Raw genomic sequence first — 14984 nt, 5'->3', positions numbered from 1 at the left:
CGCTGCAAGAGGAAATTTGGTCCGTTCTGTTAAGCTACCTATTTTCTTATTGCAGCATGTTTGTAAGACCCAGTCACACCAACTGTGTTTGATCATAAACGTGTCAAAGGTCATTTGACACTGTCAGCGAATTGGCCTTTGTACGGTATCAAAGTTTATTTATTTCCTTTTCTATACAAAGTGTAAGTCCACATCTTTCTTCCCACAGTTATAGGCCAATGATCCGCATCATAATCGCTATTAAATCTTATCAAGAGGGGTCATTCAATACAAATGGGACACCAACAGTACATCCGATTGGAACCCCACTCCCATCCCTCCCCCTTCCAAAGATGAGTTCAGTCAGTGAGTGTTTCAGTATTTACTGAATGAATCCTTGTTCATTGAAGCATACATGTACGTATTGTTTTCCCAACAAAGCCATGTGCTTGTGCTGGGACTAAAGGCCAAAGGAAGTCAGTGGTTTATGGATGCCATGTCACCTGATATTTGGTCTCCTCTATCCTGTTTGTTACCATGCCGGTGTCGTAGTAAAGAGGACAGTTCTTGTTTGGCTGTTCTTTACCTGTGAACTGTAATTCAAAACCTGCGGGTGATGTCACAGAAATGGTACGCTTTCTTGTGAAATGCCCAATATTGCTCTGTAAATGAAGCAACCGGCTGGATCCTGTTCATTTCGGCAAAATGAGTCATTTTGCTTCATCACAAGACTCGATGTGAATTTTTGTATTATTTTTCCATCCCCAGGACAGGAAGTAATCCTAAAATCAAAAGGAATAAGATCTGGGGAGGCCAGAATGGTGGGATATTGGTGTATAACGCAGGTAATTATCCACAACTCTAGTGCACTTGCGTACACCTGGATGGTTTTGACGGGGTGTGATTTTTGATTCCTACTTCTTCTTTCTCTTCAGGTTTAGGTATTGTTGAAGACAATGAAATATTTGACAATGCAATGGCAGGAGTCTGGATCAAAACTGACAGCAATCCCACGTTGCGTCGAAACAAGATTCATGACGGGCGAGATGGCGGGATTTGTATCTTCAATGGAGGACGAGGTGATTGTTGTGTCTGTCTGTTTGTCTCCTGGAGAGATGATATTCACTTGCATTGCCAATGACCTTTCCTTTACATTCAAATGAGGATTAAGGTTGTTTGATTTATGATTCACAATTCTTTTGTCAAGATCAGTTGTTGGTAGGTTAATAGGAAATTACATAATGGCTGGATTTAATCCAGACTTAAAGTGTCAAAATTAAAGATATTGTTCTGGGTTTCTGGTGTGAGTGCGGCGTTTACGAGAGGGTTGCTCGTACCCATGACTCGACCTCCTACTCTGAAGCCGCAAGCCACGGATAACTCCGCAACACGAAGGGTTGCTAAGCAACCGCAGACGCCAGTTGCGACAACTAGCTGTAGCAGGGTCCTCGTGCCCAGTTACCTTACCTGGTGACCTAGCTACCTCAACTGGGGACCACATTCTCAACGTCCCACCTGTCTAATTATTAGGTACGTCAAGCGAAACAATGGGCTATCTCGGCCATCAAATTAGTGGGGCACAACTACCCGTCTTTATTACGTACACGCTATGCCAAACCAATGGAGGAAAAGAGACAACCGAGCAGATTTTAAGCAGTTTACCAAACTTGGCATGTATTTACAAGCAACGATCAAGTATGTATGGAAATAATGCATTGTCACAAAGAAAGTAATTATCTCTTCACATGTAAAAGCCCCTCAAACAATCTTACTTTAGGAAACAAGACAGGCATGCTACAATCATCGGGGAAAGGTAGAGAGAAAGAACAAGAAGATAGAGGCAGTGCGAGGCCGAGGTACTGCCTCTTGCTCACCCTCGGCAGGCAGGTGGGCTCGTGTTGATGCCAAGGTGTTGGGAAGAGAAGGGAAAACGGTGGTTTGTGGTGACTACCTTTAAAGAAAGGTGCAGCCTATGCGGCGTAAGCTGAGAGGAAAAGGTGAGAGGTGCGAGTCAGTGCCTCACTCAGCTGGGACGGAGGTCAATCGTTGATAGCTCTTTTGAAACGTTGATAACTCTTTGTGCGTCTCAAGTAGACAAATCAGGGGTTCTTTGAGAAAGAAAAAAAGTTCATGCAAGTCAATTTGGGAGCTATTGCTGGGCGCCAAGGATCTCGTGGCATCGTTCGTTCGCAGGCAGAGCCCCAGCGCAGCTTGTCTCAGTAGGTAGTCTTTCGACATGAACATGCAGGCAGCTTACTTCACGAACAGGCCCCCGGTGTGCACAACAACAACCATGAACAGCTCTGGTCACTCGCCTTTTGTCTCTCCCAGGCCAGGCGTGGCCACTGGCCATGAGGGTGCAAAGTTCATGCATGCACTCTGACACCATGTGAGTCTTCGTTCCAGGCAGCAATGATTGCCACATGCTCTCTGACCCCGCGCGGGGCATCCTCATTGGCTCACGCTCACCAGCTTTCCAAGGGGTCAACTACGGTGGCATGGCAGCAGAGTGATTCTCAAATAATCGATTGCAGTGGTACCGCAGTGGAGAGTTTCGTGAAAATGTGATTGCAGTGGCGCTGCAACGATGGTGCTTTCCAGCGCTGGGATTAGCTTGTAATATGGTTGTGTGTGCTGTGTGGCTTGATGTTCTGTGGGAAAGATAATGGGGGTAATTTGAATGGGTTTGAGGACAGAAGGGATGGGAATGGATTTAAATAAAGTCAGGTTCTTTAACCAGTTTGGGGTTCGAAAGGTAAAAAAAAGGTGAAGGCTTTTGGGTAAGCACGGGGAATAGAGGCTCGTGAGCGAAAGGGTGAGGAATTGGGGTGGATGGAGGGATGGATGGGTGGATTATGGATGGAAATATGGATTGAAAGTGGATTGATGGATGTAAAGATGGATATCACACAGAGGGAAAGAGCCTGCGAAACGCACACAGTGCATCTTCTCCATCCTCTGTTATGAGGGGATGGGATCTGACGAAGCAGACTTACTAATTAAATATCTAACCAAGAAAAAGAGCAATCAGAGATTGCAGACCCTCGCCAGGACTTGTTTTGAGTGGCGTATTTTTTATAGGTTTACGGGTAAATCCAATATGGCTGCCAGCCATGTGACCTCTGATATCATACGTGAACCTTTTGTTTCTCATGAACAGGCGGTCATACGTGTAAAGTTTTGCCTCGATCTATTCAGCCACTTCAGAGAAGATTTTTGAAGGTTTTGTTTTTTTATTTAAACAATATGGCTGCCGAATCACATGACCAATGACTTAATGGATTTTTTTTTTCTGTGGACAACTTTATCCCTAGATGACGTTTCAGAAATTTTCATACTGATCGGATGTGGTGTTCTAGATATGCAATTATGACATCATAACGAGGGCACCTATGATGTCATAAAAATAAAACTAATTCCCCATGAGGAGTGCTTGCTTTGTGCCAAGTTTCAATTTTTCCCTTGGTGTGGTTTCGGAGATATGGAGGTCCAAAATTTTTCCATTTTTCCAAAATGGCTGCCACATCACATGACCTGTGATGTCATAAATATAATTAAAACAGTCTACATGGGCAGTGACACCAATGCTGAAAATTTCGTCTCAATCCGACAAGCGGTTGTGTATAAAAACACGAAAGTTCTATGTGGACAAACAGACAGACAGACAGACAGACAGACAGACAGAAGCAAACAAACAAACAAACAGGCAAGCAAATGGACCCAAATGCAATAACCTATCCTTTGGCGAGGATAATAAAGGTTTCTTATGTTGGATGCAACTCCCCGGGGTCCTTTTTTCAATAACCGCAACAATATTGTTCTGAATGTCGTCTCTGGATAACTTCATGAGGATGGCATGTCTTGGAGAGACCATGGATGCCGTCTGCAACACATAACACCAGTGATAGGTCTCGAGTCCATTTTTTGAGACTCGGATTCGGAATACCAAGGACTCAGACTCAGCCCGATTCCAGCTCGAGTCCGGTGAAATTTAGTGCACAGTAAACTTTTGTATGTAGTAGAAATAAAAAAGTAAAAAGATCGTTTGGACCATCCTTTCCATATCGTACTCTGACCTTTTGACACAATACATCATACTAAACTCGCAAAGGAGACATGAAATTATCTTCTAAATAACAAGTGACACCATTGATAGTATCAGGAAGAAAAGTCACACGGATGTCGGGTCAAAGAGGTCATGCGATCATACACAGCTTTTGAGGGGTTACTTGATGAACATGTAAACAGAAAAATGAAAAATCACTTGTGGAGTGACACTTGGCGAAACGGAACCGCACTCGGTAGAGCGCATACCTCTGTCAGGCTGAACAGTTTTATATTTTGAATGCCACTGATAGGTCGGATCTGAATCCAGACCTTAACTAAAATCGAATCGGCTTGTTCTTGTCACCGAACCAACTTTTCCACCTCATTTTGTCACAAGTCATCCACAACTTTTCACGATATCACGCGACACATAGTTTTTGGTCCCATTCCTCAATGGTGAAGAATCACTTCAAAAAATTCGCGGTTCCGGATTTGAATCTTCACCAAAATGGAATCAATTAGTCCTTTTCACACACCCAAATGGTCCACAACGTTTATGCGGAATCCATCCATTAACCTCTTGAGATATTGCGCTATATATCAGTTTTGGTCCTGTCTATCAATGGTGAAGAATCGGTTTAAAAATTCTCAGATCCAGATCCGGATTCGAATCTTCACCAAAATTAAGCGGTGCTGTCCTTGGCTGGTCACCTACATAGTCAGGTTCCTTGTGTCCATAATTTGATGTTCGTTGGAATTTTTTGGAGAGTAGCTCACCCCAACATTTTGGAAAGCTTAAACAATACCAAAACAGAAAATCCATGTTTCACATTTTTTCAATGCATATAATGTGGTCAAATCGGTCGTTTTGGGGTAAAAACCCATTTTTTTAAATTTCAGCTCTGAAAATTCAAAATTAATCGCAAGCAAGCAACTGATGATGCATAATTGTTAACTTGAGGACAGTTCTTAATATAGAATACATATATCTGTATTTTGAGCAATGGTTGCCATGGAAATGGCTATCATTTTGTCAAATTACCGTTTATTTAATGTATTGCTTTCAAATCTTGAAACACGTAATGCATGAATATGGTGATCAGTGAAATGTACTTAATGTCAAATATGAGTTTGTAGCAAATTGGCATCACTGTCTCTTATGTCACTCATCATTGCCATTGTCATCATCACTATCGTGGTCATGCCTTTCAATGTTTGAGTCCTCATCATTCTCACACGAACTGCTGCTCATGCAAAGATCAGTGCATGTTAAGTTCTTGGCCCTGCAGGAACATCTCTGTGATGAACATTCTGTCTTGCACTGGCACCTTATCATCTCGATAATTGCCTTTGATGCAGGGAGAATGTCTGTTGATGTCGGTTTGAGTTGACCACTCGTGTCCTTGTGGAAGCCATTCTTTAATGGATCTTGAAATGTTGGCTGAGAAATTGCTGCCTGACCCCAAACGTATGCCTGGATATGTACCCGCATGATATGCTGCCTCAGTGCACTGACAGTTGGTGGTAACTTGTCATTCTCAGCCATGTTCTTACAGAAGAGATGCCACCGAAGTTCAGGGATGCTGGAAATATTGACACCACTTGGACAATAACCTGAACAGACAAATCTTGCTGAAGTTGTGCATAGGTCCTCTGACAGTTCAGCATCCTTACAGAGCATAGCAAAGGCTTTTACCATGTCGTCATCGGCCTTCAAGTAGCACTGCAACCACTTTGCCTTACTATGTCGAGCGAACCACCCAGTATTAATGGCACCTGTGAATGTGTGGAAGGCTGGCAATGCCTGGGCTCTCTCCTCACTTGGGCCTTCCAGATTGGCTCTATTTTGACAATGCTATATGCCATTGAGATAGATGTGTGTCTTGGCAGGAGATGATAGTTTTCTATGGCAAGAACCAGAACACCTGTATCAGGTGAGAATATCGTCAGCTCAATATCTCCCGTGTGTTGCTGTGATGCAGCTATTGCCTGCTGGATCATCAACGTATCGGCCTCCTCATGGTGATTCGCCTCAAATTGGAGACCCCTGTTGCTCGACGTCTGCTCAGATGCCAAAACGACTACCACCTTTGTTGAATCGTGGTTGTATTCTAGAGTTTTCTCTGCCAAGTACTCCGTCAGATCAGCCTTGGTTTGATCATGGGACAGAAATCGACTCATCATGATGTTTGATACTGGTATCGTCCTTGACCTGATATTGGACTGGTGCCTTTCCTTGACGTCGTTTGTCTCTGCTTGTGCTCTTGAGGGAATCTTGCTTGTATGTATCAAAAACAAGAATTACATGGTTGAAGCCTCTGGTCAGACTCATCACCCTATCATTGAAACATTCACTGAGGTCCATCACTGTCACGACCATTGCTGATTTCTTGGTCATTTTCTGGACAACTACCATTCCATCCACGACTGTGACCTTGCTTGCACTGCCATCAATTACAGCATCAGCAGGTGCAGGTTCCATGTGTGTGGCATCAAGCTCATCTTCTGGTAAAGATGGTTCCTTGTTGGCAAACTTCTCCAAGTTGTGGATGAGTTTCGACTTGTCGGTGCATGACAGTAAGCTACCGTTTGGTGCAAACAGGGTCCTCGGTGTCACAGTGAATTCAAAGTTGCCAATTGCATCCTTCTGGTCAATGTCCCTGCTGGATCTGGAGAGTACCATCAGTCTGCCATACAAATCCTTGGTTTCTTTTAGATCTACTGTCTTGTCCCTGATCTTGATTGCTGGTGTTGTATTGCCAAACATGTACATTCTGTTCTTCTCCCTTCACTGGCGCCCATAGGCTGACATCACCATTGATCCGTTTAGCAACAAAATCTTCATAGAGATTCTGTCCCGTTTCATCAATGTTCAGTATCTGCGGTACAAATTCTTCTGGCACATAAGCATGGGTGACCACATTGAAGAGCTGGTTACCCTCAATTTCAAATGGATTTTCATGATTAAGTATGGCAGCTTTGATTCATTCAATTGCATTGTGTTCACGCTTGACGATACTTGGAGACAGGCTATGGTGCTCAGTGATCTCACTTTCCTTCAGACCAAACTGTCCCTTAAACTCGCAATACAGGCGTTCAGGTGCAGCCAAGAAGAATCGCTGTCTGGCATTTGCATTATTTGATATGCCAATCAGACCAGAGTGAACCTTCAGCAACCTGTTCAGATGTTCAACAGCGTGATCTGCTCCGATCGATACAAATGGGATAGTATTCTTGGTGACCGAAATATTGCCTGCTTCGAGCTCCCCCCAGGTCTCTGGATGGCTGGTCTTAAGCGCATACATGTCAGATGTGCACCTTGGCCAGAGCCGCTTGTACTTGATTCTGTCCATGGCAAAAAATATCTTGCTGAGTTCTTCACCGGCTTGAAGATGAAGGTTTAAGTCGGCGTTCCGAGATGCTGCCACAAAATTCAGAATTGCCTCTACTCTGTGGAGATAATTCATCATGGCCTTGAACATGGCATTCTTTGAGCGGCTGGCCTCCCATTCCTGAAGTCTCTCAAACAAGTTCTCATTGATGATGACTTGGAGCAGACAGTTGCTGGCTTGCTGCACTGATTCAGCTTTCAGTGCTTTGTCATGTTCTCCACAAGCAGTTTGAACTGTATCCGTTGCAACAACGCAGACTTTAATGAGATGCGGATTGTCCTTGAAGAATTCTTCTATTGCCATTTCAGAGTGCCACATACGAGTATATGTGAGCTTGAAGTGAGCGTTTGTAATGGGTGCACTTCAGAATCTGTCTTGTGGTTGCAGATCCGTACACATCGGCTTCCATCCAAGCATCGTCTATGCCAGAGTTCTCTATGGATGCACCCAGAATCCTACCCCATACAGAAGAACATAAATTGACAAAAAGGTACGTATGCCTCAAAGGCTATCACAACTTACCGAAAAAAGGAAGAAAGGTGTTGAAAACCGAATATGATGAAACGAAGCTCTGAAGAAAAACTGCCATGAATAAATCGAGAATAAATGAAGCGAACTGTGCTGAACTGTGCTGAAATGAAGCGAACGACGTCATAGTGCTGCACATGCTTGGACGCGCGCCGCGCCACATCATGACATCATGCCACGCCCAGCAACCGTAACCTGAGGCGATGGCATGGCGCCGCGAGGTGGCCGTCACCTATGTTCCCTATAAGATCACACTTACAATACATCAAACTACAAAAACTTAAAATCAAACGTTTTACTACAGAAGGTGCCGAAACCTTCTGATATTGAACAACAGACACACCAATGTTTCATGGACGTTTCCATGGCAACCAACTGTTCCATTACTTGAAAATCATAATACTTTTGTGTAAGTTAGTCATGGTCACTATATTTAACAATTAAAACAGGCCATCCGATGGAAAATATAATTAAATTTTTTTTTATTAAAAAATGGTAATTCCACTCCAAAAATGCTGTTTCCATAGCAACGGACAGTCAAAATGCAACATTTCATTATCTTATAAAATCCATTGTTAGCCATTTAACAGTAATCCATCATCAGTTAGTTATTTTGTATTGTTTCAGATTTTTTAAAATTGGAATAAAAAAAAGCGTTTTTCACCCCAAAATGACCTTTCCAAAAGTTGAAAAAATGTGAAACATCATTTTTAAATTTAAATTATTTTTAAACTTCTCAAAAATCTATAGGTTTGCTGCTCCCCAAAAAATTCCAACGAAATTACACAAGGAACCTGACTAACACACAAAAAAAATCAGAACGATTGCTTGAAAACTGTGGTCAAAAATTGTGACAGATAAACAAACAGACAGACAAAACGCTACAGAGCAATATTCTTGGAAATTTTTTTTTTCGCTAAGTAAACAGTAACAGTTGTATACATGAATTTATATTCAGCTGGTTTGATTTATCAGTTTTAGACATATCTTTTTCTTTATTCCACATTAGACATGGGGTTCATTTTGCAAAGCCAAGGTGTTAATGTTCGGTTTTGGAATTTACTTGAATACTCCAAAAACATTAATTTATAAATCAGGGTTACGGTTTGGCTTCAGGTTAGTTTGGGTTAGGTTTTATAAAATGGTTTATCCAGTTTTGAAATTAAATAACAATTGAAATTCAATTATTTGGATGGAAAATTTTATTTTTGTTTGGGTTGGGGTTTCTTCATTTCAGTGATATTAAAAAAAACGTAGAAAAGACATCACAGTGTGCAGGTGAATACAATGAGTTTAGAAAGTGAATAATACTAGATTGATTCCGGGCCTAGCTCGACTCAACTCTGAGGAGCGGCTGAAGGAGACAGGGCTTTATTCACGAGAAAGGAGGTGGTTACGAGGAGATATGATGGAGATGTTTAAGATAATTAAAGGTTTAGATAAAATAAGTGCAGATGAATTATTCAACAGGGTAGACAGTGATAGGACCAGGGGCCATAGCTTAAGAGTAAAGAAGAGGAGAGTTAAAACAGTAGTAAGGCAGGGGACTTTTACTCAGAGAGCAGTTAATGCATGGAATGGCCTCCCTGGAAAGGTAGTGGCAGCAGAAAAAGTAGATAACTTTAAATTAGAATTAGATAGGTACCTGTAAGTTATGGAGATTGAGGGGTATAGGGATATTGATAAGACTTTAAGGTAGTTTGAGCATTGACGGGTGATTGTGTACGGAGTGCTGTTGGTGGGGGTCTTGTCAAGGGGGTTGTGTGGTTGATGTGTGTTTTTAACCAAGCCCATGCCCCCTCCCCTGAGGGGAAGAAAAGAAAAGAAAAAAAACTACAACAAAAAACAAACAAACAAATTTATTTCATTAATTAAAACCTTTTTTTGCATTTTCTTCCTTGGATCTGGTGTAGATAAATTAGTATCATGGGCTGAATGGCCTCCATCTGTGTTAAATTTCCTTGTAAATCCTTGTAAAAGTGGTCGCATGTTCATGTATGGCAACAAATAAAGGAGGTAGAGCAAAAATAAGGAGCAAAGTTGATTATTTCAAACACAATTTACCGATTAAACAAGCTACCGAATTGTCTGTATATGGTCAGAATCGGTTTCCTTGACAAAAAGCAATCTTGAAATCTATTTTAAATTATTAATGTAATTGCAGATCATTGTTTTTATTTGGGGTTTCGGCTGTAACCTGAGATGACGAATTACAGTAATATCCCGATTTACGAACACCATGTGTTCCTGATAAGTAGTTATTAAATCGGAAGTTTGTAACTAGGGAGTGATTTTTCCCATAGATGTAATGATATTGTTGCGCACCACCCACACGTTGTTGTTGATATTGACGCCCACACGTGCATCACACGCTCGCTTGCTCACTTGCGGCTTGCACGCTTCCTCGCTTGCACGCTTCCTCTCTGGCTCACTTCTTCCCTCGCGCGCTTACACCTGCTTCTTGCTCGCTTCTCGCACTTTCTTCTCCCTCCTCTTACTTCTCTCGCCTCAGAACGGACCTCCAATTCGTTTTATATCTGCGGCCCGTCTCGGCGGTGCAGAGTCCGCCCCAAGCTCACCCAGCCCCACTTGCGCACGGTTACCATGACGATCCGTGCGCTCTTAAAAAGGTCGGCGTCGGTGCTCGCGAAAGAACATGTGCATAAACGTTGCTGAGGAAAAATAATGGTGGGCGTCAGAGCTCGCGAAAGAAATGTGTGTAAACGTGTCTGTCGTAAAGAAAAGGCTTCCCATAAGAGAGGGGATCTATTCTTTACCCTTCTCAACGCATCAGATTTAAAATCCCATTAGACATGGGGATGGGGCTAATCTATATTAGCGAATATCGAAAATCTGGCCCGACCAAATTTAGATATTGTCCCATAGATTCATATGCTGCAATCAAATTCAGGATCGCTTGAGAAATGGCGGAGGAGATAGAATTTGAAAATCGTCATTTTTGCAACTTCAAAGGCCTCGTGACCTTGACCTTGACCTTCGGTGACCTTGAAAGTCATACCATCGTGTACGTCTCATCGACCTCTATCAGAATCACAAATGACCAGATCTCCTGCTTCAACTTCAATGAACAGACGGACGGACGGATCGAAGGACATCGACACCCATATTATTAGGTCATGCTCAAAGAGATGACCTAAAAAGGTGGTTAAAAAAAAATAAATCAGAAATGATAAAGTTCACAAAATGAACAAACTACATTTCGTATCAATGGCAGTCATGTTTTTATTTATTTATTTTACCATTTTTGTTCAAATTACTCTAACTTTGTTCCTGTAAAAAAAATTTATTAAGAGGGTGGTGGAGGAGTTAGAGGGGTGGGGTGGGAAGGAGCAGCTGGTGGGTCATCTGCCATCTTATCCTTTTCACTGATAGACGGGCAGTCTGGTAGTCGTACTGTCGGCCAATGAGGCTTGCGGGTAGGTAGTGGAGGCAACAGTCAACAGCTGGGGAGGTCTTCTGGCTTGCGGGCTTGGATGAAGGTGCTGAAGCTTCAGTGACTGCAGCAGGTTGTAACTTCAAAGGCTTGAAAAACACATCCAAAGAGGTCTGTCTTGAACTGTGCTGTTTTTTCCTCATAAACGTTTTGGTCACATTGAATGGAGTGGTTCACCTTTCTGCTAACTTTCATGCTGCGCTCTTGATCAGGGTCTTCCTTACTGATCCTGTCCAGTGCTTCTTGGATCTTTGTGAAGAATGTGGACAATTTTTTTCACTGTGAGGTGACGTGTCTCCCTCATTATTTTTTTCCTCAACCACCCTTCACCACCCAAGGCAGCACGCTGTTGCTCCAATTGCTTAAGTTCCTCATTGGTGAAGTCTTCCTCAGAGCTGGCTCGCTCTTCCTCCACATCTTCTTTGTTAACCTCCTCGAAGCCGACATCCCTTGCCAGTCTGACTATTTCCTACTGAACTTGATGCACTGTTGGGGTGAAGCTACTGAAATCATTGATGCACTCTGGTGAGATGTGTCTCCAGACACCGTTCATCATGGCCTTATTCATCGTTCATTCGTTCATTCATCGTAACTTCATTCCAGGACTCTGAGATGTTGGTGATTGCGTACATTATTTTAAAACCATACGAGAAGTCCCAAATGGTAGGCTTGTCCTCTCCATTAGTCTCATATATTAACTGTTTGAACGTGCGCCTCAGGTAATATGCCTTGAAAGTGGCGATTACCCCTTGATCCATTGGTTGGATCAACAATGTGGTGTTTTTTTGGCAAAAACTCCACTTTTACACGTTCAGAAAGGTCCATCAGGTTCAGAGGGTGGCCCTGGTGCATTGTCCAGCAGCAGTAGAACTCTGCTGCTGGACAGAAGTGCAGAACAAACCACTCCTGGAAGATACTCATGGTGACCCACACTTTCCTATTGGAGTTCCAGATCACAGGAAGGTGTGCCTTTGAGAACCCCTTCATTGCACAGGAGTTCTCAGACTGGTAAACTAGCAGAGGTTTTAGTTTAAAATTCCCCTCTGTGTTACCACCCAGAAGCAGGGTAAAGTGGTCCTTTGCAGCCTTAAAACAAGATGCCGTCTTTTCTTCCTTCGAGATGAAAGTTCTCGAAGGCAGCCTTTTCCAGAAGAGGCCAGTTTCATCCACATTAAAAACTTGTTTCAGCGAATAGCCACCTTCTTCAATCGCTTTTTTCAACACCTCAACGTAGGAATTGGCAGCAGCTTTATCAGCACTGGCTGCCTCACATGTCACTTTCAAGCTATGCAAGCTATAGCGCCTCGTAAAATCTAAAAACCACCCATGACTTCCACCAAAAGTCTCCATCGTGGAACTTTCACCCTCACTTCAATTTCAATCTTTGAAAAGGCTCTTTGCCTTTTCTTTAATGACCATGGTATTAACTGGAACATTGTGTTTGAAGTTTGGCTTTCAATCTAAACACTTAACAAACGCTCCGTATTTTCCATTACAGAGCTATGTGCTTTAGTGATTTTCACTGCACACCGAGCTCATACCATGATCTTTTCTTTCTTTCTTGCGTATTGTAATCATTGTTTTCGCAAGGCCAAAGTCACGTGCAATGTCCATAAGGCAGGAATCGGCATCAAACCTTCTTAGAATTTCTAGTTTACTTTCAAATGATATCACTTTCTTACTTTTCTTTCCACTCGTATCACTTCCTTGAGCACTTACACTTATCTTCCTTTTATGAGCCATAGTTATGGATTAATACAGCACAGCACAGTGCAGTCCTGTAACCAACAAGAAGGTTTGAGTAAATAAAATACACTTTAACACTGAACTTCAGCACAAATGTGATGATGTAGCCAAGTAGGAGAATATGAGGGAAGTGCCGCTCTGACGTCATCATCCCAGATGTGAGTGAGTGATGCTGTGGCGTTTTGTCGTGATACAAGTATTGATATTGAACTACACAATCAAAATTTTGATCAAACGACTATGTGGACATGTTTTGAATTAGTTGTTGAAAACTGAGTTGACTGAAGTTGAGTAAAAGTTCGTAATTTTGGGATTTGAGATCGTAAATCGAATTTTTCATATCAAAGACTTCAGTTTGTAAGGTTGAAAGCTTGTAAAATCAAAGATTCGTAAATCGGGATATAACTGTACGCTCAGAAAATGGATTTCACTCCCATCTCTCAATTATACGATTTCTATCTGTTTTCGGAGAGCTGATATCGTGCGTGACCTCGTGTAAAAAGTTTAACTCTGAAATCCTGCCAGTCATATCATACAGAGAGGTCAAAGGAGGTCGCGGTGAGCTAAAAAGTGCCATTTTGAGCCCTGGTGGCAACTTTTTGGTGTAGTATTTTCCCAATGAAATGTGTTTTGGGCTCAGTATTCTGGAAGATTGTGCACCTTCTTGTGTACTACTGCAAAACCAATTTTTGAAGGCTTTGAGTGCTACATACTTGATTCAGTAAAATTTTGAAACTGTTGTCATGCACTGTAGGTTTCTATAACTTTGAGCATAAATATCTCCAACAGGGTTTGAGATACACCTTCCAAAACCAGGGATCCCTTTGTGTGCAGCCAAAACTACTTTAGAATAAAGTTTGATGTCCACAGTAGCAGAGGCGACAGCAGAGGAGCACAAACGAAAAGAAAAATCGAAAAAGATAGGAGCTTATTGGGGCCAGTACACAAAGTGGTCGGATGTACCTGGGTGACAAAAAAATAATAAACCAATTTGAGCATAAATAAGGAGCAAAATTGAATATTTTAAACGTGGTTTACGGATTGAATAAGTTACCGAATCATCTAAATATGGTCACACTCGGGTTCCTTGACAGAAAGTAACCCCAAAACGTCTTTTAAAAGAACAATTAAACTTTAATAACAATATTTTTATGCTTTTGGTGACGACGTCACCAGTGGTATTATGTTTTCGGGTCGTCCGTCTGTCTGTACATGCAAATTTTATGTTTTCTCTGCAACCATTTATCTGATTGACAAGAAATTGTGACCACAGATACGACTTGTCATGCAGAATTTTTTAAATGATAATTATGACGTCGTAGGTCATGTGTGGTGGCAGCCATGTTGGAAAAAATGAAAATATTTGGATCTCTATCTCTGAAACCACTCCATGGAAAGACATTGAAACTTGGCACACGTGAAGTACTCCCCATGCGAAACAAGCCTGATTTTTTTTTTTTTTAAGATATCATATGTGGCTTCCTTATGACGTCATAATTTCACATGTCAAACACTTTGTCTGATCAGTCTGAAAAATTTTGAGGGTCATCTCGGGCTAAATTGTATGGGGGAAAAAAATTGATGACATCATCAGTCATGTGGTTCAGCAGCCATATGTTTTTTTAAAACATAAAACCCTTCAAAAATCATCTTCTCTGAAACGGCTGAACAGATCAAGGCAAAACTCGACAGTTATGATCGCCGATCCATGATGAACAAAAACTTCTCCACCTATGACATTATAGGTCACATTGTTTCCATCCATTCATTGGGACCATACTCTGTGCAGAGCATTGGTGCTGACTAAGCAGTCTCATGGGCCATTGGGCACAATCCTG

At 42.0% G+C, this 14984-nt stretch overlaps 1 protein-coding gene across 4 annotated transcripts in view; it reads left to right on the top strand.

The window, feature by feature from the left end:
• Positions 1 to 14984, top strand: part of FBXO11 (F-box protein 11) — a 95422-nt gene that overhangs the window by 71650 nt on the left and 8788 nt on the right. For all 4 annotated transcript variants that reach the window (XM_085889748.1, XM_085889747.1, XM_085889750.1 and 1 more), the window contains 2 exons: positions 748 to 824; positions 915 to 1058. In XM_085889748.1, the coding sequence (XP_085745874.1) occupies positions 748 to 824; positions 915 to 1058 (221 nt within the window). The remainder of the gene's footprint in view (positions 1 to 747; positions 825 to 914; positions 1059 to 14984) is intronic.

Source organism: Eptatretus burgeri, chromosome 7 (assembly GCF_056783735.1).
Source record: "Eptatretus burgeri isolate ZD-2024b chromosome 7, Ebu_testis_v1, whole genome shotgun sequence".
Lineage (NCBI taxonomy): Eukaryota > Metazoa > Chordata > Myxini > Myxiniformes > Myxinidae > Eptatretus > Eptatretus burgeri.
Note: the sequence above shows the minus strand (reverse complement) of the source record. Positions and strands in the feature narration are given on the sequence as shown.